This window comes from Nicotiana attenuata, chromosome 3 (assembly GCF_001879085.1).
Source record: "Nicotiana attenuata strain UT chromosome 3, NIATTr2, whole genome shotgun sequence".
Lineage (NCBI taxonomy): Eukaryota > Viridiplantae > Streptophyta > Magnoliopsida > Solanales > Solanaceae > Nicotiana > Nicotiana attenuata.
In genome coordinates this window covers 105,926-127,601 of record NC_031991.1, presented here as the reverse complement: position 1 = coordinate 127,601, position 21,676 = coordinate 105,926, and the positions used below count along the sequence as shown (strand labels likewise).

Genomic DNA, 21,676 nt, shown 5'->3' with positions numbered 1-21,676 from the left:
TTTTTTTAGATGAATATATTATAAAAATAATAAATAAAGTAATATAAAGATATTTAATTATAAATAAAATATCTAGGTAAAAGTATTATATAATACATAAGATATTACATAAATGAGAGGATTTATAATATCAAGGGTATAATAGTCTTTTCAAGTTAAAATTTTATAAGATATTATCAAAGTGACTATTGTGTTACTAGAGCATACTAAATTGATTTTTGTGTAAAAAAAAGTGACTTTTAGATAATGAACACAAAGTTGAATGACTTTTACATAATAAATAAAAGAAAAATAACTTTTGGGTAATGAATCTAAAGTTGAGTAGCTCATGAAATTTACTCAATTCTTTTGCTTTCATATTCTAGTAGCTCTTTTTTTTTTGTCAGAAAAGATTATATATATATATATATATATATATATATATTAGCATTTAGCAAATGCGTACAGATGAGTGGTGCCTAACTGGCACCTTGTCACAAACTATTGTTGTATTACAAAGTCCTAAAGTAGTAGTAGTATTTACTGTTGTCATGGTCATCCTATTGGAATTATCATCACGACAGCTAATTACACACGAGGAACTACTAGTAATGTTGCCACATTGATTTTGCCAAGTAGTGTCTTGGTCTGAGTGAGTTCCTTGCAACCCAGCCTTATCCTTTGCAAAAGTCAGCTCAGCAAAAGTAGGAACATTTTCAAAATTTTTTGGCAAGTATTCCTTTCCAAAATTGTGGCCGCTTTAGCTAGTCGATCCGCCACCATATTTTGCTCTCTGTACGCATGTTTGATCACAGGTTTACCTAGCTGGTCCAGATAGTACCTGCAATCAGCAATTAAGTTAGAGAAAGCAAAATTTTCAGATTCGAATAATAGTAAAAGTCCCTTTGCATCCACCTCCACCTCCAGAGGTGTAATATTATGATCATATGCAAGTTTCAAGCCTTGAGTTAAAGCATATAGTTCAGCCAAAATGGATGACTCATGTGGCGCCGAACCAGAAAAACCTAGAATCCATTCCGCGTTGGAGTTCCTAATTAGTCCTCCTATGCCTGCCGTGTTAGCTGAAAAAGCACCATCAGTATTGAGCTTATAACAGTGATTTTCTGGAGGATTCCATTTACTGTTCTTGGCTAATTGAATTTTGTGGTTATTCCTATGATGGAAAGAAGCTAAGTAAGTGAATTTCGCAGCTTGTTTGGTAATATGGTTATAGGGAATATTACTTTTAGTGTTGTGGAACAGGTTGTCATTTCGTGTAAGCCAAATATTCCATAAACTATATGGTAAGTATGTTTGAGGGTTAATGTGAAGAGGAAGGTTGGTGTGTTTAATAAAAATGAGTTCTCGTACCCAAGTATGTGTATGTGACAGATTTGCAATAGAACTAATTAAATAAGTGAGTCCTAAGTGTTGCCAATATTTTTCAGCATTCACACATTCCAGAAAAATGTGTTTAGTAGATTCATCTTGTGATTGACAGAAAAGGCAAGTTGCATCCTCAATAATATTAGTGTGATTTAAGCAGAGCCTGGTTGGCAACCTATTATGGCAAAGAAGCCAAATAAAGCTTTTAAGTTTTGGATGGATAGGGAGTTTCCAAATCCAAGTGAAGTTATGGGACTGACTCAAAGGTGAAGGAATATTTTCTTCCAGATTGTCATATATAGACCTAATTGTAAATTTGCTAGTTTGAGTTAGACCCCAGTAAATTAGATCAGGTTTATTGTTAAAAAGGGATACATAAGTAGCATTGATTAAGTGATTTATATTATGCCCTAGGTCAAAAGTAATCTTCTCCTTAATCCATCCCATGGGTTTAAGAATTTGAGAGATTGTTAACTTAGTTTGTTCTAAAGTTAAAGGGCCTTGTATCATGGAACGCATCGTTGTGCCTGGCCTTAGCCAGGGGTCATGCAATACATTAATATGCTTGCCATCACCTATTCTCCATTGGATACCCCTTTGGCAAAAGTTCCACCCTCTGAGGATGTTATCCCATGTTTTTGAATTATTTAAAACAGTTTTTTTATGGATGTATTTATTAATAAGAACTCTTGACCACATTGCCTGAGGGGATGAAAAATTCTCCAAACAAGGCCCGCTAATAAAGCATTATTTTTTCCCCAATTTTTGAATACCCAGGCCACCCATAGCTTTCGAGGTCGTTACCAAGTTCCAATTAAGAAGATGCATTTTCTTTTTGACTGAGGTGGTGCCCCAAAGAAAATTTCGTTGGTACTGTTCTATTTTTTTGATAATTTATTTAGGAATCAGTATATACTGCATAATATGATTGGGAAGATTATTCAGGGTAGATTTAATAAGAGTAGATTGACCTGTCATAGTTAAAAAAATTTGTTTTCCATCCCGCTAATCTATTCTTAAAGTTATCTAAAAGGAATTGAAAGTCCTCATTCTTAGGTCGAGCAGTGAACATAGGAAACCCTAAATATTTACCAAACGAGGTGCCTTCCTTAATGGAAAAAGACTCTGTAATATAATTTCTATCATTTTGAGAGCTATTCTTGGAGAAAAAACTTTAGATTTTTCAAAATTAATTTTTTGACCAGAGCAAGAGGTAAAGTGGTTTAATATATCAACTATTGCATGACAACTCCTAGTAGTTATTTTTGAAAACAAAACAATGTCATCTGCAAATAGAAGGTATGAAAGTTGAGGCCCATTTTTAGATAGGCTAATGGGTTGCAACTGCAGGTAATCTACTGATAAGGAAATGCTACGTGAGAGTATTTCCATACACATTATGAATAAGTATGGTGACAGAGGATCTCCCTGATGAATACCTCTTGTCGGATGAAAATAAGGTGTTGTAGAACCATTAATCAAAATAGAAATTGAAGAGGTTGTAACACATGACATAATTAAGGTAATCATTGGAGCAGGAATATTAAAAAATATAAGTGTCCTCCTAAGAAAAGACCGTTCTATCCTATCAAAAGCCTTTTCTAAGTCTAATTTCAATAACATGTAAGATGCTTTACCTTTAGCAACCCTAAAATAGTTTAAAATTTCCTGCACTATTATAGCATTGTCTGAAGCTCGTTTACCTTGTTGAAAACTAGTTTGAGTAGGTCCTATTATCTTAGTAATAATAGGTTTCAGCCTATTAGCAATTAACTTGGTAATCAATTTATACAAAGTATTACATAAACTTATGGGACGATATTGTTGTATAGTAACCGGGTGCTTTACTTTAGGAATAAGGCAAACAAAGGTTTGATTTAACTCTTGTGGCATGACCTTAGTACTGAAGATTTCTTGGCAAAATAAATTAACCTTACTGCCCACGTCTGGCCAAAATTTTTGGTAGAAAAAAGGATGTAATCCATCCGGACCAGGTGACTTATATGGTTGAAAGCTAAATAAAGCACTTTTAATTTCGTGTATGGTAAAAGGCTCTTCCAACTGATGTTTTTCATGTAAAGAAAGATTAACAGGAGACGAATCATGGTACTTATTAGTGGAACTTATTTGGTCAGTTGTGAATAGTGTATGATAAAAAGCAGTGATATGCTGCTCTAATTCATCCTGTTGGAATATCCAATTGCTCACCAAATCTCGAAGACTAAAAATTCTATTTCTTCTACGTCTGTGAATGGTAGTCATATGGAAAAAATTTATATTCGGATCTCCCTCATTTATCCAATTAATACGGGATTTTAACTTCCAAAATTCTTCCTCTAAGAGTAATATTTTACTATATTGCATGGAAAGATCCATTTCTAAATTTTGCAAGAACCAACTACTGGGATAATGCACTGAGGATTGAATTCCTGCTAATCTAGCTAGTAAGGTTCTTTTTTAGTTGAAAAAATATTTCCAAAATTGTTTGNACCAACTAGTGAGATAATGCACTGAGGATTGAATTCCTGCTAATCTAGCTAGTAAGGTTCTTTTTTGTTGAAAAATATTTCCAAATTGTTGCTTGTTCCAAAGAGTGACAGCAACCTGAAATATTTTAGTGGTCTGAGGGCTTTTAGATAGATGAGTTAAGGTTAGAGCAAACCTCACGAAATCGGTTAAAACATATAAGAATCAAATCGAAATATTTTTTGTGCTAACCTAGGTGTTGGCTGAAGGGTTATTAGAAGTGGGCAGTGATCCGAGTAAGTTCGAGGGAGATGCTTTACCACAGCTTCTGGATACAAATTAAGCCATTCATAGTTGGCTAGAAAACGATCAAGTCTCTCTAGAATGGTATTACCAAATCTACGCTTATTAGTCCAAGTGAAACGACTTCCATGAAAGCCTAAATCTAATAGCTTACAGTAATTTAAACATGCAACAAAGTTATCTACTCTACTATTTCTAATAGGCAAACCACTAAATTTTTCCCTAGAGTTCATGACTTCATTAAAATCACCCCCTAATAACCAAGGCATATCAAGAGTATTTTGCATATTATTTAAACTGTCCCAAAGTAAATTTCGTAAATGAACATGATTACTCGCATATATAGCTGACAACAACCAAGGAGGTTTATTAGCACATACCTGGACCATATAATGTATTTCTTGCTCTGAAATCCTCATCTCCGTCACCTTTATACCCTCCTCTTTCCAAAGTACCACTAATCCCCCTATGAGCCCGTTAGCAACAACTTGTGACATGTGGGTGAAATTAAAATCATCACGAAGCCTAGAGTGATCATGCATGTGTGTCTCAAGTAATATTACTAGCACAAGCCTATGATTATCTAACAAAGATCTAAAGTGCCTCCTAAACTCAGGATTGTGTGATCCCCTGCAGCTCCAGAGTAGAAAATTCCTATAAGTGTTAGGATTGGAGATCTGCTCTATTGGAACTGGAGTCCTCGGAGTGATTTGTGATGTCATCTGCTCCAGACTCACTGCCTGAGAGGTCTGGTGAAGAGTGGGGATAATGACCATGGCATATTTCCCTATTACTGGATTTAATGTTTGACGAAATTTGATGTTGCATGCTTCTAGATCGGGTGGACACTTGAGGACAAAATTTTTTTTGTACTGTTCTTTTAGGTCGTAAAGTAGAATCCCCTTTAACCACCAAAATGCTGTCCTTGTTTCCCTCATCTCCGCTAGTGTTTCTGCTAATTCTTGCCTTGTTGGACTGTCTAGTACGTGTGGGTGTGTGTGTGGGGGAGACTCTATTGCACTGAAGTTGTCCATCGGATTGAGAGGACTTGAATATGGGGAGAGTGGGTTGAAGGAGTGGAGTGACTGGAACCATGGAGCAAATACCTGGCCCATATGGTGTGGAGGGTAGAAAGGCATCAGGTTGATCACTGGGTTCCCATGTAGATTTGAAGGGTTCATGGGATAAGCCCAGTGAGGAATCGAAGAGAATGCTTGGTTCTCTAAGAGTAGGGGTGTCTGAGTTGTGAACCATTGGTTCTGCGTGTAAGCATCCATCCCCAGACGCATACCTTCCGTTACAATCTCCGCTAGATGGGATGAATTTTGTATGAGTAGAACAATCTCTTGACCGTTCAGCTCCATAGTGAATGTCAGGGCATAGCCCTGTAAGCCCATCTCCAACCAAGACTCGAGTGGCTGGTCCGTGGAGATGATCTGAGAAGTGTAGATCGTCGGGGTTGAGATGTGTGGCAACTGTGGCCCCTGCATGGTCATTCTGGGAAGGTGGAAGAGTTGATTGTTGGTTTTGGATGTTCTCCTGCATGGACATATAGTGAGTGGTGTTTGGAAAGGAAGGACGTTGCATCCTTAGAGTTAGTGGAAGTATTTTGTGAGTAAGTCTATATGTGAGTAGAATTTTTAGATGGATTTATGAAGTCTTGATTAGATGGAGAAGATGTGGAAGAGGTGGGCGTAATAGGTAATGGAGTGGAGTAAGAGTGGTCTTCACATGAAGTGTAATGATTATGCTGGTTAGAAGGAGTGTGATTTTGGTTTACATTATCTGCATGCACTGTAGCATGCAAGAGTGAGGTGCTTTGGCTTACTACTGGTAAGGACGTCTCAAGTAGGGATGAAGTTGTACAGGATTTATCAAGGCTAGATTGATGGGATGAAGCGGCTGAAGTATTACGTGGAGTAGTCTGCTTATGTGGCTGTGTTTGAGTAAGAGGTGAGACAGTGGAAGGGATATTGGTGGTAACTGTAGAGCCGTAATTATTTTAGAAGCTGCTTTGATTAGTAGTAGGAGGTGGCAAACCTATACAAGGTATTGATTGGCTATTCTGGGGAAATTGATCTGGTGAAGAATTTATTGGGCTATTTTCTACTACTGTAAAAGTCTTGTTTATAGGACTTGCATGAAAACTAGGTGACCCTTCGTTAGTTGGGTCCAAGTTGGCTAACCAACTAAAACTATTAAGACTCTCTATATTGGGCTTGGCGAGTAAAATTTTATCAGAATTGGGCCAGCCCAAATGTGGTCTGATAGAGTTAGGGTACTTACCTGGATCAAGGTGCTGCCTTGGTGATGCAGCTACTGCAACCACCTTGTTCATGGAGGGTTTGGAGTTCCTCGTAGCATAGTTTGTTCTTTTTGTAAACTCCACGATGTTCCACTCTTTACCTTGTGCTGCAGCAGCCTGTAGTTGAGGTGACGAAGTGGTTGCCTCCTTAGGTGAAGAAACAGTAGACGAACAGTTTAGTTTGGCATGTGCAAAGCGCCCACAAGTCGTACAAAGTAGGTTAAGACCCTCATATTGAATTAGTTGCTTATGGTGGCCCAGATTAACGTGAGTTTTTAGAGGCTTTTCCAATGGCACTTCAATACAAATTCTTGCATATCTTCCCCTAGTTGTAGACGAGGTACATGAATCGATCTTAAGTAGCTTTCCCAATTTCGACCCAACACGTTGGAGTATTTCCAGATCATAGAACTCCGTCGGTAGTTCAGGGGGCTTTGCCCATAAAGCAGAGTATGTAAGTTGAGTAGATGAAGCAACGAACTTTGACTCCCATCGACGAACAGATAAAAAGTGGCTTAGAACAAACCACGGACCACCATGTAGAGCCTTAATCATATTCTCCTCTTTCTGATATTTTATAAGAAAGAAATTTGAACCTAGGTCAATGAGAGGAAGTTCCTCCGTTGGCTTCCAAAGATCTAGGAGTTTATTTTTTAGAATATGATGGGCAATCTTTCTTCCAAATAACTTGATAATGATCGAATATTTCCAAGGTTCATATAAACGATATTTGTCATTCGCACTAATAGGAATAAAGTTATCATCGTTATCATCGTGTTTAGTGGTTTCATCCGTTAAGTCAGTGGTAAGCGTTGGGGTATTGGGATTAGCTAGGCTTGGAGAAATGTGTTTGTCGAGTAAAAGAGTTTGAAGAAAAGTTTTTGGTTGAGGGAGTAGAAGTATCATCTATTTGCATAGATCCTATGTCAGGAGGTTCAGTTACAACACCGTACAAGACTAAAAATAAATCAAAACAAAGCTTTCTCCTAATCCAAACACCAATTTAATTCTTTTTTGCTTCCATAGTAGAAAAAGTATATTTTGGTGGTGAACTTCTATAAGTCCTTGGGCGTGACTTCCAACTAGATTTATTATTTTATTTTAATACTACTATTATTTTAAGCTTATGCGTTTCAACTATTTTATCGTTACTAGCAACAAAAATCAAGGAAAAAAAGTAAAAAAAAAAATTGAATAAGAAAGAAAAAGAAAAATACACGAAACAAGAATTAAGAATAATTAATTTAAAAATTAACGCAAAAATGTTTATGACTTTTTTTTAATGGGGCCTAATTTCTAGCTTTAACACACTATAAAAGACAATGAATCCACCCTCCATGTCACTTTGGCACAATAGGGAGAATTTAGATAGGAAATGTTATACTATAGGGGTAACAATACCACCTCATAGTTTAAAATATTAAACTTACAAAACACAAACAATTTAGGAGGATTTTAATAAATGAAGAGAAAAAAGAATGATATTTTTGATAAATTAATTTTAAAATAGGACCCATTAAATAATAGGGAAACTACCAGTTATGTCCATTTATAAGTAGCTCATTACAAAAATTGGCTAATTCATAAAATATTACTAATGTTAGCCAAATATTACTAATATTAGTCAATTAGCTATTTGTAGCAAAAAAATGACAAATTTTTGCTTTCTTTTGAGTGGGTGTTATTAGGATAGATTGGGTACATCTTAAGAAGCTTGAATATCAGATTTGGGATGATTTGGTGAAGTTTTGAGGTGGTTTGAAATAAAAATTCGAAGTAACATGAAAAAAATGATATGTGTAGCATACTGTGTATCATTTGTGTATCACATATGTACCATATTTGTATCAATTATGTATCACATGTATATCCATGTATACCTGTTTGTGAGATACATGCGTGATACATGTTTGATACATGTGTCGCAGAAATATTTTTTGAACTCGATTTAATTACGAATTTTGGTACAAAACCAGTCGAAATCACCTCCAATCTTCCTCAAATTTTGTATATTGACTTATCTATATGTTTTCAATGAATTTCAACTATACCCATTGAAAAAGTTCTTATTTTGCTTAGATTTTTGGAATATTGTATGTTTTTTCTTTTTATATTTTATCACCTTATTTGCTACCTCATCCATAAAATTTCCTTTCCGTCTTGCATCTAATGTTGCTAATCACGTCTACAAATATGGAAGATGATTTTTGTATGTAATTCTTTGAGAGAAAGAACCTTATTTATTTAATTTTTCAATTTTTATATGTGTTTGACTAATTTGGTAAGTCTATGACTAATGGCTAGAGATTGGTAAATTAAAACTTATATGGGACATTTGTATAAGTTTCCCTAAATAATAGTACATGCCAAGTAGTAATAAATAGTACAGTCAGACCTCTCTATAACATCATCCTTATATAACAATATTTCACTATAAAAGTCAAGTTTTTTCAGAATCAAATTTCATTTTCTGTTATAATATATGTTTTTTATAAGCAATACATTATAACATCCAAAATTATATGAAACAAACAAGGAACAAACGAGGCTCTTACAGAAAAGTTTGATTAGGCAAACACGAGCCTACTTTGCCTTTTAAGCGTAACACAGTAGAAACAAAGAAGAACATGTACCAGCCGTCAAGCCAAAAGTACCATCCTTCGTTGTCTAGAGCTATTTAGACCGAGGCATTTCAAAGTCAACCTAAATCCCATCATAATTGGAGTACATTTTTCTAATCTCTGGTGGTCTGATGATAATCTCTCTCTCTCTCTCTCTCCATAGATGTACTACTACCGTAAGACAACCTCTGCATTAGTTTTAAAGGTCTGCAAAACGTGGACAAAAACAGTGCTGACTTCCCAGGTTGTGGGTAACACTTGTATTAAGCTGCAGCAGCAGAAACACTGTTCTCTACCTCAAGCTGGTATCCCCATTTCCAGAATACTCACAAATTCACAATCTTTGGTTTTTTCAATTATAAATTTTTGACCAAATGGTTTGTGTGCTCAATATATCTGGAACATTTGTGTGTTTCTTGATTGAACTTGTTGTTTTGATTGTATGATGGACCTTTCCCGTTGGTCCAACTGGTTTTGCATGATTTATTAGTCTTTCATTTTTTGTTGGAAATGAGGGAGCCTTGGCGTAACTGGTAAATTTGATGCCATGTGACCGGCAGGTCACGAGTTCGAGCCGTGAAAACAGCCTCTTCTAGAGATGAGATATAGGGTAAGGCTGCATACAATAGACCCTTGAGGTCCGGTCCTTCCCGTATCCGGGCATAGAGATGAGATATAGGGTAAGGCTGCATACAATAGACCCTTGAGGTCCGGTCCTTCCCGTATCCCGGGCATAGAGGGAGCTTAGTGCACCGGGTGCCCTTTTTTTTGGTTGGCAATGGAAGGGAGTCTGTAGTTCTCGAAGATGTTTAAGAGTGTCATTTTCTTCTTTCTTTCTCTTTCTTTTTGATGATCCGCCGTTCAAAACTTGGTGGATAATGGACTCACTCCTTTATTTTTCTTCACTTAAATACCGGGCTTTTGTCCGTGGCAGGTTCGAATTGGTGATATCACCTAAGCCATATATCACATTTCACACTCTTACTACTAGACCAAAGCCTTGGGGCCAGGAGATGTATTGTATAAACAGAATGCAAGGCACAAGGATTCTTTCATGGCTTACTATCTAATTTTCAAATAGACTAAAGGGCTCTTTTTTCTAAACTTTTGATGGTTTTTTTTTAAAGTCGTTGGTTGATTGAGAAAATCCTGTCTCCTTAGGTTTCTGGTTCTCGTTTAGTAAAATCTTCTTTTACCTGTAAAGTTGTGGTGGAAGAAGTTTACAATTAGGACACAAGTCTCACTAGTTTTATTGCAATTATTATGTGCATTACTTCATTTCCATGTAGATCAAAGATGCATGAATACGGATTAATCGGAAATGCCATAACATAGAAAAACTGATGCGAGAGGTTAAAACAATAACCTAGGAAACAAATAGTGCAAGTGAGTCTATGGCATGTCGGTGTAACCTTTTCTTTTGTCATTGTGGAATACACAGTTGAAGCAATTGCTGTGAGATCTATACTTTGATCTCAGTCTTTGCTCTGTGAACAAGCATATGACTTGATCACCTTCGGTTTCCATTCTTTTGTATATCATGACGTGTATAGATGCTTTGAAAGGATTTTTACCCTCCCTCTCTTTTACCATGTCCTTCCGCTTCTTGGAAAGGGAGATAGATTACAATATGCAGCCAGGATAATAATGTGTTTTCTCAAACAATGTGTATAATACTCATCCTCAGATGTACCAAGGATATAGACTGAAATATATTTATACTTGCATTTACCTATTCGTTTAGGTGCAAACGCATCGCCAGAGGTTCAGAAAATGGGTGATAATAGAAGCAGTCACGTTACCCGTGTTCTTTTTTGCGGGCCTCATTTTCCTGCTTCTCACAATTATACAAGAGAATATTTGCAAGGCTATCCATTTGTCCAGGTATTACTTTCTTGCTTTTACTTATTTCTTCTTTGCAGGAGACTTAATATTGACTCCAATTCAAAGTTATTCAAGCAAATTTGATTCTTCAGGCATCCATAGGGAAAAAATAAGGCAGGTTGAATTAAAACCTTGTTGGCACGGGAAGTTCATAAAGCAACAGAGGAATCTTGGTGAATGGTTGAAAAGCAATTGCATAAATGATGTTTAAATATGGTTTACTTATCTTGTTAGATTTCTTAAAAAAATTGATATTGCTATTTGGAGAGAGGTAGACGTTTGATGGTGATTTGCAAAATAAAATTACATGAAAGAAGAAATAAACATATCTTCTTGACCCCTTATTTTGAGGGTAGTTATTTCATAATCTTGTCCTAAATTGATTTTTTTTTTATTCAACTTCACATGGTTAGTTGGGGAAGAGTTGAAAAAGGCGTATCCTTTAGTATTGCTTGTGTAAAATGCGTGCTACTTTTATGATGTTGGTATGGCAATTTGAAGTGAAAAATTGATTAAAAAGAGCAAATGTGAGTTCCATGTATTGATTTCTGGTATAATGTGCACTAAAAGTTTCTAGCCCCAGGGCTTTGGTCTAATGATAAGAGCATAGCACGTGTTGTGTGGGTTAGGCTTACTTACGGATTAGAACCCTGCAGCAGACAAAAAGCATGGTATTTAAGTGGAGAAGGGTAGAGGGGCAAATCCATTATCTACCAAAGATTGAACCGTGCACCAGTGGCTCGAGGGAAATTCTCAGTCATCAAAAAATGTGCACTAAAGGTTTCCTCTTTAGAAAAAGTAGACACTATTTTCATACAACTCAACTGAAGATGCAAACAATTGATTTAATATGGGTGGAAAAATTTGGCAATGAACAAAGGAACTTGAGCCACAACAGGAATTGCTGGTATATGCGATACTAGGTCACAATTTCAGGGAGAAATTAAATTCTCTATGTTTTTCACTTGAAGTGCTTACATAAGACAAATGGGAAAGATAAAGCAGTCAAGAAACACTACTTTTTAGAAGCATGAAGGCGAGGAAAATTACATTTGCAAGACAACTCACCTGTGTAATATTTGGACATTTTGGAGAGAAAGGATAGTAGAACCTTAGAGAAAATCGAAAATTCATTTCAAGGTTGAGTATACCTTTTTATTTCATTTGTATTTCTGAGGTGATTAGCATATACCAGTTTGCATAGATTTTTGGAATGTTTAGTAAATGACTGTACGTACACTTATCAAATACAGTTATTGATGTATATATTATTATACAATACATGTATAGTACGGCATTTTGTAAAACTACTTTTCTATTATCAAAAGAAAAAGAAAAGAAAAAGGAAACAGAGACACAATTGTTTAGAGGTATCTTTGTTACTTACTGAATATACTAAGAGCTGCTAATTATGATTGTGCACATTTTGTACATGATAAAAATGCTACCTAACTATAAAACCTGCAATCTTTAAAGTTAGTTTTGTTTTTATCTTCTCTTCCATTTAATATTTGATTTGCAGTGTTTGTTCCTTTACTTACAACTAAAATATACTTATAGATAAAGCTACAGCTCCTTCTCTTCAATTCTTTGAGTGGAATCTGAGAATACCTCCTTGTAAGGTCTTCTTAAAATGGTCCAACTTACAAGTGTTTAAACTAATCTTCAATGATGATTATATGCCTCCTTTGTAGGTTGATGATATTCCACTTGAAAATGTGCCTGCTGTGATTGGTGACTATGAAATTTGCGTGGTTAAAAGCTTCCGCATGAACTCCGATGTCCTCTCTCGTGCAAAGAGCATGAAACTCATAATGCAATTTGGAGTTGGACTAGAAGGTCACAACTATCTTTTTAGTCTGTCTTTTTGCCTTTTGCCTTTTGTTTTGTTTCGTTCTTTTTATCTTGATATTATTTCTTTGGCAGCTGGTTCATTCTAATGAACATATTTTGAGGTTTCCAATTTCCTAAATATTTTGCACTGCTGTTGTTATGCAGGTGTTGACATTAATGCTGCTACAGAGCATGGCATTAAAGTCGCCAGAATTCCAGGTGGTGCAACTGGAAATGCTGCTTCATGTGCTGAAATGGCCATATATCTCATTTTGGGCCTCCTGCGTAAGCAAGTTGGTAGATTCTAAGCTTATAAATAAAGGCTTTACTTCTTCTGAACTCTTTGAGGATAAACATGTAGGATAAATTTTATTTTCTTTCTCCATAAAGTTGATACATTGTGAATTTATAATCACCATTTGTAAGAATAATTACTGCAGGTTGGTCGGCAATCTGTTCTTCAGTACTTGTCCGCTTGAAACTTGTTTATATTGCTAATGAGAATGAACTCAATGGGATGGATAAGACAACCTGGAATCTCAATGATATATGAAGTGAATTTTAAAGTTGGATGAGTGATATTTAAGTTGGATAAAATTTGGGCTTCAACCCGTAGAAATATGGGTATTCATGGGTAAAATATGGGTTGGCCTAGTCGGTTATCTTTCAACTTTTGGTTACTCAAAATACATGATATCATTTTTTAAACTGAAAATTCTATAAAGGTATTCCAACTCCTCTTCCTTCGTATGTTTCTTCTCACTATAGTTGGCTATGAGAGTATTTTTTTTCTTTTTCTTTTCCTTCTAAACATTGTAAGTACTGTTTACTATTGTTTAGCGTCCTTGTTCTTTCTAGATGCATACTTGAATACCAAAAACAGTTTAAGAAGTAGAAGCAAATTTGTATAGTTTTTCATTTGTTCTTGAAGAGTACATGTTAAGTAAGAAAATATTTTTTCCCACTTGTAATACATCACTTTCGATAAATAGGTACTCAAGAGTACATTAAGGGTGTGTTTGGTATGAAGGAAATTTTTTTTCAGAAAATGTGTTCCAATTTTTCCATGTTTGGTTGGCTTAAATGTTTTGAAAAATATTTTCCTCATGAACTCATTTTCCTCAAATTAGAGGAAAATGTTTTCTTTATCAAGAGAGGGAAAAATATTTTCCAAAATTCTTTTTCAATCTTCCCCACCCTATTCCCTATTCCCACCAACCCACTCCCTACACCCCCACCCACTCCCACCCTCAAACCACCCTACCCCACCCCACCCCTATCATCCCAACCATCCACTTCACATCCAACTCAATAGAAATATTATTAAGATTACTTTCTTTTTCATTTCAACAAAATGAATATTTTCTTTTCGTGATGTAAAAGAAGTATTTTCTTTCATGTCAACAAAAAAAGTACTTTCTTTCCATGATGTAGAAAAAGTATTTTCTTTCATTTCAACGAAATGAGTACTTTCTCTTCATATTGTAGAAAGAGTACTTTCTTTTTCAACCAAAAAAATAGTATTTTCTTTTTAGTTATGGAGCACATATTTCAACGTTGAATCCGTACAGAGTCATATATTATTAGTCAATTTCTTGAATATAATTTTTTTTTTGAATTTGTTTAGTTTTATATTGGATTGCTGACAATATATTAACAAACTGAAAAATGCACGGAGTCATATTATTAGTGATATTGCTTGATGTGCATTAAGCACATTTTCTTCCTAAAATGAAAACTGTCATATTTTGTGGAAGAGTAACTTAAGTTTACAATATGATAGTCAAATTTGAATAAATTTAATGAAGAAGAGTATATATTATTCCAGTTAAGCTTATGTCACTAAATAATCTGAGCAAAAGAAAAATTATAAATTGCATTTGAAAAAATATTACACCTATATAATATGAGTTAACCAATATTCAACCCGCCTATTTGATACCCAACCCGTTTTTGACCCGCATGAAATATGGGTGGGTTGAGACCCAACCCATTTTAACCCCCCAAATCCGACCCAACCTGCCCATTTACCACCACTAGGTGTGAGTACTTAATTGTGCTTGCTAATTCATCTCTCTGGTTGTAGAAGTGAAAGTATATACGTATAGCTAATGGATATGAGTACTACGGAGTATCATTTGTTCTCATATAAGCTACTCTGTTTTCCCTTTTCACCTGTATTCCTCAAATGCTGCAGCATCAACTGAAAATTTCTGTGGAGCAGAAAAAGCTAGGGGAGCCAATTGGTGACAACCTGGAAGGGAAAACAGTGAGTTTCACTTTTTGTTTCTCCTATTTATCTGTTATCTGGCATTTGGGGCGCTCTAGATGTGTTTTTGTTCCCATTTTCATCTAACCTCTTGTTGTTTATATAAAAGTGCTCAAAACTTTTGAACTAAATAGAAATGTACGCTTGATAGAATCAACTAATTTGTATACAGTAGTTACAAATGCTTCATTCAAACATGTTTACTTGGCAATTACCTTTTATTAAGGTAAATATATATATATGTATATATTTATAATAATATGAAGTGGCGATGCTAAAATTAAGTTGCATATATATATGATAATGGCTGTGATGATGGTATGAGAGGCCCAGGATGGTCTTAGGATTAAGTACCTATATTGTGTTCAAACTTTTTCTATTTCACATTTTTTTGCATACGGGTATCCTATACAAGTATCTAAAATTTGGTACTTAGAAAGATAATAGTTGTATTAATTAATAAAACTTGAGCCGTTAATTTTAGAAATGTTGCTAACTTCCTCATCAAAAGGGAAAAAAAGACGGAAAGAGATGTAGCTAACTTTCTTTGTACTATAAACCTATAAAAGTTGTATACCATTTTTTTAGGTATCTTCTTATCGCATAGCACCCTTGTAACACTCCTCCATCTGAACCAACCATATTTGATTCTATGCGTTGCGCCTTCATCTATCATGTCATTTTTTCAGGAAGAGCGAGCCTATATATCTGAATTGTTTGCCTTTTAGGTTCCAGAATCCTGCCTACTTATCAAAAACAAAAAAAGGTTCGAGAATCCTGCATAATCTGAACTTCACCTTCATCCTTCTTACGGGGCAAAGTCATAGTGCATATTCAAATTTGCTACCATCAAGTGGAAAATTCTATTAGATGGAAAAATTGGCCTAATAGTCTCTGTAATATCACAAATGGAGACTTTTATGGCATTGTTGTGGGCTTGAATATATTTCATGACTAGAAACTTGTGCAAGAGTTGCACCTTGACGATGTCTTAGATATTTTCTGCATCATCACATAGGTGTTTATCATGGGGTTTGGCAATATCGGGATACATTTGGCAAAGCGTCTACGTCCATTTGACGTGAAAATACTTGCTACCAAACGGAGTTGGTCCAGGCATGCACGGGACACAAGCAAATCTGAGGGTAAGAAAATCTTGTGAATTCTATTTATTTCTAAAATGTTGATATTAACTATGCATGCTATCTTTCCAGCACCATCTGTTGAAAATGGTAGCTACGATGACCTGGTTGATGAGAGGGGAAACCATGATGATATCTTGAAGTTTGCAAGCAAAGCTGATATTGTAGTATGTTGTTTAGCTATGAACAAAGAAACTGTAAGACTCCTCTTTCTTGTTGTCTGGTTATCATGTGCTTTCTGATGATCAATATTTTTTGTCAAGCTTATACTTAAAGATATGCTGGTCACTTGCAGGCTGGCATCGTGAACAATGATTTTATATCTGTCATGAAAAAGGTTTGTGTTTTTCCTCACTTTGCTAAGTGGACATCTCTTTCCAGAAACAGGGTGGCGGGCGCCGGGGGGGGGGGTGGTGGTGGTTTGGGGCTGTATTATTATTGTGTTCTCTCAATCAGTGAAGAGACTGTCAGATTACCTCAGTTTGGCAGAAAAAATTACTGGCTTCCCTTTTTCTTTTTTCATAGGTCATTTGATTGTGTTCCGGGACATTTATGATTTATCCCATTATTTCTTGCACAATGCAAGTCAGTGCACTAGCTCTGATTAAATGCTTGATATTAACAGCTATGGTTATGAAACTATATTGATGCAAGCTATAGGAAAATTATTGGAGCTATTAAGTCAAATAATATTTCAGTCAACAAATGCTACCTTTGTCATTTCACTAAGTCATATAGGTTCTTAATATATCATCCAATTATAGAGTGTGCATGCGCATATGTTTGTGCCTCTCTCAAAAATTCAAATTGACATTTATACATAGTGTATTAAGAGTTGGTTTAATAGCTGTGCATATGTATGTATTGCTAATGCATGGTTACTGTCATGGGCGGCTTTCCATCCATGCCCCATGACCCCTTGGACGCGCCCCATGGCGTCCTGGCAAGTCTCCCAACGCCTAGCGCCGTGGACGACCCCGTGGTCTTGGCCGCGGCAAGTGACAAGCGCGCCTGTGCTTATGTCACCCCACCGATAACCCTCGCCAGCGCCCAGCCGCAGGTGGATGCCAACAGCGCCGCGCGCGCAGACTCTGATGCTAAAGACAAGGTTGCCGCCAACGGACTTGCTTCTACCTTGTAGGAATCTAAGTCCTTTTTATTGTAAATATAGAGTAGTTTTACTTCTTGTATTTCCATTACTTAGTTATGTCAAGTTATGTAACTTTGGTTTATTTTTTTTAAACATTATTAGGGGGATCAAGTAGTCAAACTTTCAAGCAAGTAAACAATTCTCTGTATTGGTGTTTCTCCCCCTCGACATCGTGTTGCCTTTCTGTAATAGCGTTCGTTAATGCAATCAAGCTTTCTTTCATTCTCATTCTCTTTTCTGTTCTCTCAATTGCTCTTGACATTGGTTTTTCCATACGGCATTGACAATCTCGTCTAGCGTATGGATGTGACCCCAGTTGGCGGATAGTAACCGCACGGACATCGGGTGCTTAGTCTATGTCGCCCTTTCAAGAATTCTCAGGAAGACACAGGGTAACGGTTGGTATCAGAGCCTAGGTTCGACATCGGACGAGGGAACACATTGCCATCCATTTGTGACCATGGTGAATCATGGGGACCACATTGCGGCCCTTGAAGAGACGGTTAACGTATTACAACCCATCGTGAATACGGTGCCTGATCTAAAAACCAGCCTAGTGCAAAGGTTGGACGACCTGGACCGCAGGATGCGGCAGGCCGAAGAAGTCATTGCAAACATCAGTCGCGACTCTGAAGGAGACCGGCAAACGGCTGCCACAGAGGCAGCCGAATTTACTGTCTGCGTCTTGTGCCCTATAGGCTAAATCCTCGGTCCGCTCCTGTTGGAGACCCTCAAATTTACTGAAAATTTCGGCCGCCTCTGTGGCTGACGTTTGCCGGTCTCCTTCAGAGTTGCGACTGATGTTGGGCAATATCACCTTCGGCCTGCAGTATCCTGCAGTCCAGGTCGTCCAATCTTTGCACTAGGATGGTTCTTAGACTAGGCACCTATTCACGGTGGGTTATAATACGTTAACCGTCTCTTCAAGGGCCGCAATGCGGTCCCCATGGTCAGAAATGGTGGTAATGGTAATGTGTTCCCTTGTCCGATGTCCATCCTAGGCTCTGATACCAACTATTACGCGGCGCCTTCCTGAGATTCCTTAGAAGGGCGACATATGGCTAAGCAACTGATGTTTGTGCGATTACTATCCGCCAACTGGGGTCCCCTCCGTACGCTAGACGAGACTGTCAGTGTCTTACGGGAAAACTAATGTCAAGTGCAATTGAGAAAACAGAAAAGAAAATGAGAATGAAAGAAAACTTGATTGCATTAATGAAAGCTATTACAGAAGGGGAGAGACACCAGTGCAGATAATTGTTTGCTTGCTTGATAGTTTGATTATTTGATCCCCCTAATAATGCTTAAAAAAAATAAACCAAAGTTACATGACTTGACATAACTAAGCTAGAGAGACATAATGTAAATACATGAAATAAAACTACTCTATTTTTACAATATAAAGGACTTAGGTTCCTACAAGGTAGCAGCAGGTCCGTTGGCGGCAACCTTGTCTTTAGCATCAAAGTTTGCGCGCGTGACGTTGTTGGCATCTGCCTGCGGCTGGGCTCTAGCGAGGCTATCGATGGAGCGACAAAGGCGCGCTTGTCACTTGGCGCGGCCATGACCACGGGGCCGTCCATGGCGCTAGGCGTTGGGAGGCTTGCCAGGATGCCATGGGGCGCGTCCAAGGGGTCATAGGGCGTGGCTGGAAAGCCGCCCATGACAACACACATGCTTATATATCCACAATTGCAGTTCATATACCAGAAGAGTTCTGTCCTTCAGAGCTCACTTATCTTTGGTGTGTACTTGCAATCCCATAATATACTAATTGCTAATGAGACATTCACAAATGATGTATCTTAAGTGAGATGCATTCTCATTATTTGGCATTTCACTTTCGTATCCTATTATTTAGGCATGTTCCATGCAAAGTTGGGTTCGTTTTTTGCAGTTTTAAACAGCTAAACTGTTTGAAAGAGTTTTCTTTGTTAAAGGAATTTTGCTATGTTTTGAAAACGTTTGTAATTTAGTGTAGTGCATTCTCTCATTCACTGTGTCATCAACCACTACATTTTGAGAAAAATATGAGGCTTTCCTATTAGAGTCAAAATCATGAGAGATGAGAATATGTTGATAGTGCATCAAGGTGTATGTTACTATAATTCTGCTCGAGGTTAGGCTATCATGGTTGAGTAATTTTCCGCTGGCATAGCACAAGCCTCTGGCTTTCATTTTATCTTGATCAGGAAAAGCTGAATGTCTTCTTGAACCTGGCAACCCTAAGAACCATAGCAGCCATCTAGCTATCCAGTTTATTGAAGTTGTTCTTCATATCAGTGTACGTGCAAACAAAGGTTTTCACCCCCCCCCCCCCCCCCCATTAAAAAAAAAAAAGAAGAGAAAGATCACGGGATTGGGGTTGAGTCGCAAGAATGATAGTGTTGCTGAGGAGCTGTTAGTGGGAGTGGTTTCTGCAAGAAAGCAAAAATTAACACTAGATAAATTATGGTAACTTTGCATGCTGTCTTTTGCTGCAGGGTGCCCTTCTGATTAATATTGCTCGAGGTGGTCTCTTGGACTATGATGCTGTTTTTAATCATCTCAAATCGGGACATTTGGGCGGTTTAGGAATTGATGTTGCTTGGGCTGAACCATTTGATCCTGATGATGCTATCCTTAAATTTCCGGAGGTTATAATCACACCCCATGTTGCTGGTGTTACAGAAAAGTCCTACAGATACATGGCCAAGGTAAGTCCTAAGTTGAGCTATCTTGATGAAATGTTTCAATCAATCAAATCAACAATGCCTCAATTCCAAACTAATTGTGATCGGGGATATGAATCCTTTTTTTATATATTTTGCTCAATTCGGGCCAATTTCATTTCATTGGTGGAAACTAGTTTCAAATTGTTCGCTTACTAAAGAACTTTTGGCTTGTCTGTGTTTTGATCCGCGTTTAAAATGTTAAAACGTTTTGTACATGCCCTTCTCTAATCTCTCTCCTTTTATTTTAAATAACATATCTTTTCATATTTCTGAAAGTTAGGTTTACGAAGTGTCTGTGTTTTCTGTTAGATGAAGTTTTGTAGAACAAACAAATTACGAGTAACATAGTATAAACATCTCCGCAAATAGATATCATTGTCAAGCCTATATATGTACATGCAAGCGACTTTCTAAAAAAACAGAAATCCCTAGATTTCTCTAGTTTACTCAAGCTCGCGACTAACCAAGTTATTCTTAAAGAGTCTTTTTCTTATCCATTTACAGACCTAGAGTTTCCGGGGGACGTATGCTTCTTCAGTAGGCTGAAAAGCATACACAGTGCTATCGCGCTGCCTGATACAGTTAACCAGAATAATTTAGGCGAAGTTTTGTTTGTTAGAACATGTTGTTGAAATCAATCTTCTAATATGGAAGTGGTTAAATTACAGGTTGTCGGGGACGTTGCTCTTCAACTCCATGCAGGAGAACCTTTTACAGGAATAGAGATTGTCAATTGAACCAATTAGGAACTGTCAATATGATGAAGAAACATTGCCTGGGAATTATTCTTGTGTTTACATTTCTTGCCATTGAGGGAAGTAGTTTCATATTTAACCTTGTATTGGCATACAAGTATCCTGATAATTATTAGAGGTTGTTTGGTTCACATACTAGTTATACGAAAATTATTGCTGGGATTATTTATGTGTGATAATATATGCACTGAACAATAAGGAGGAGTAGGGGTAAGGTGTGCGTACACACTACACTCCCCAGACCCCACTAGTGGGATATTACTGGATCGTTGTTTGTTTGTTGTTATTCTATTCTGTATAAAATAATGCATGAATTCCCACATTAACTTCCTGCAAATATTAACTAATACCGCCAACAAAACGCTATATTAGTTGTGCGGCACTTAAGTTTTCTTCTTATGTGACCAACAAAACACTTTATTATGTTATGCAAAGTTTATGTTAGGGATTAAGTTCTCAAATCATCAATCAACCGATAAGTAAGTATACCAAATGACTGACTTAGTATAAGTATACCAAATGACTGACTTTGATAGGATAAGCTCTTGGCCATGAAATTTGGGAGTTTTTTTTCAAAATTTTGTTATTAAATCTCTGTTTGTTTATAGATTCTAACCATTTTAGGTAGATTTTGAAAACAAAATCTTCCAATCCCAAAAATAGCTCTAGAGTAATTTTTGAAGTTTTCTACTCACATAAGTTGTATATATATTAAGATTCTTATGCCTAACTAATTAACTAACAAATTAAATTAGTAAATTAATAATTAGAGATACTGAGGGTTGGAGAAAAGATTAACGAGAGATTTCCCCTCTCGTCGGAATCTCCCCGCCACGTCTCATATTAATTTGCCTAGATATTCTCTACCG

At 36.7% G+C, this 21,676-nt stretch overlaps 1 protein-coding gene across 1 annotated transcript; it reads left to right on the top strand.

Moving 5' to 3' along the window:
* Window positions 9,082–21,126, top strand: LOC109223166 (hydroxypyruvate reductase). The gene is made up of 10 exons (XM_019387373.1): window positions 9,082–9,365; window positions 10,805–10,944; window positions 12,639–12,783; window positions 12,943–13,070; window positions 14,975–15,046; window positions 16,065–16,191; window positions 16,261–16,385; window positions 16,484–16,525; window positions 19,822–20,034; window positions 20,721–21,126. Exons 1-10 carry the CDS (start codon window positions 9,224–9,226, stop codon window positions 20,787–20,789), a joined length of 1,203 nt encoding a protein of 400 aa, XP_019242918.1. The 5' UTR covers window positions 9,082–9,223; the 3' UTR covers window positions 20,790–21,126.

Bases quoted from the DNA above. Each gene is read 5' to 3' on its own strand.
- LOC109223166 (XM_019387373.1), top strand. From the start codon at position 9,224: ATGTACTACTACCGTAAGACAACCTCTGCATTAGTTTTAAAGGTCTGC. The intron at 13,071-14,974 runs GTTGGTAGATTC...CAAATGCTGCAG, and splicing joins TGGGCCTCCTGCGTAAGCAA to CATCAACTGAAAATTTCTGT. The intron at 16,526-19,821 runs GTTTGTGTTTTT...CTTTTGCTGCAG, and splicing joins TTATATCTGTCATGAAAAAG to GGTGCCCTTCTGATTAATAT.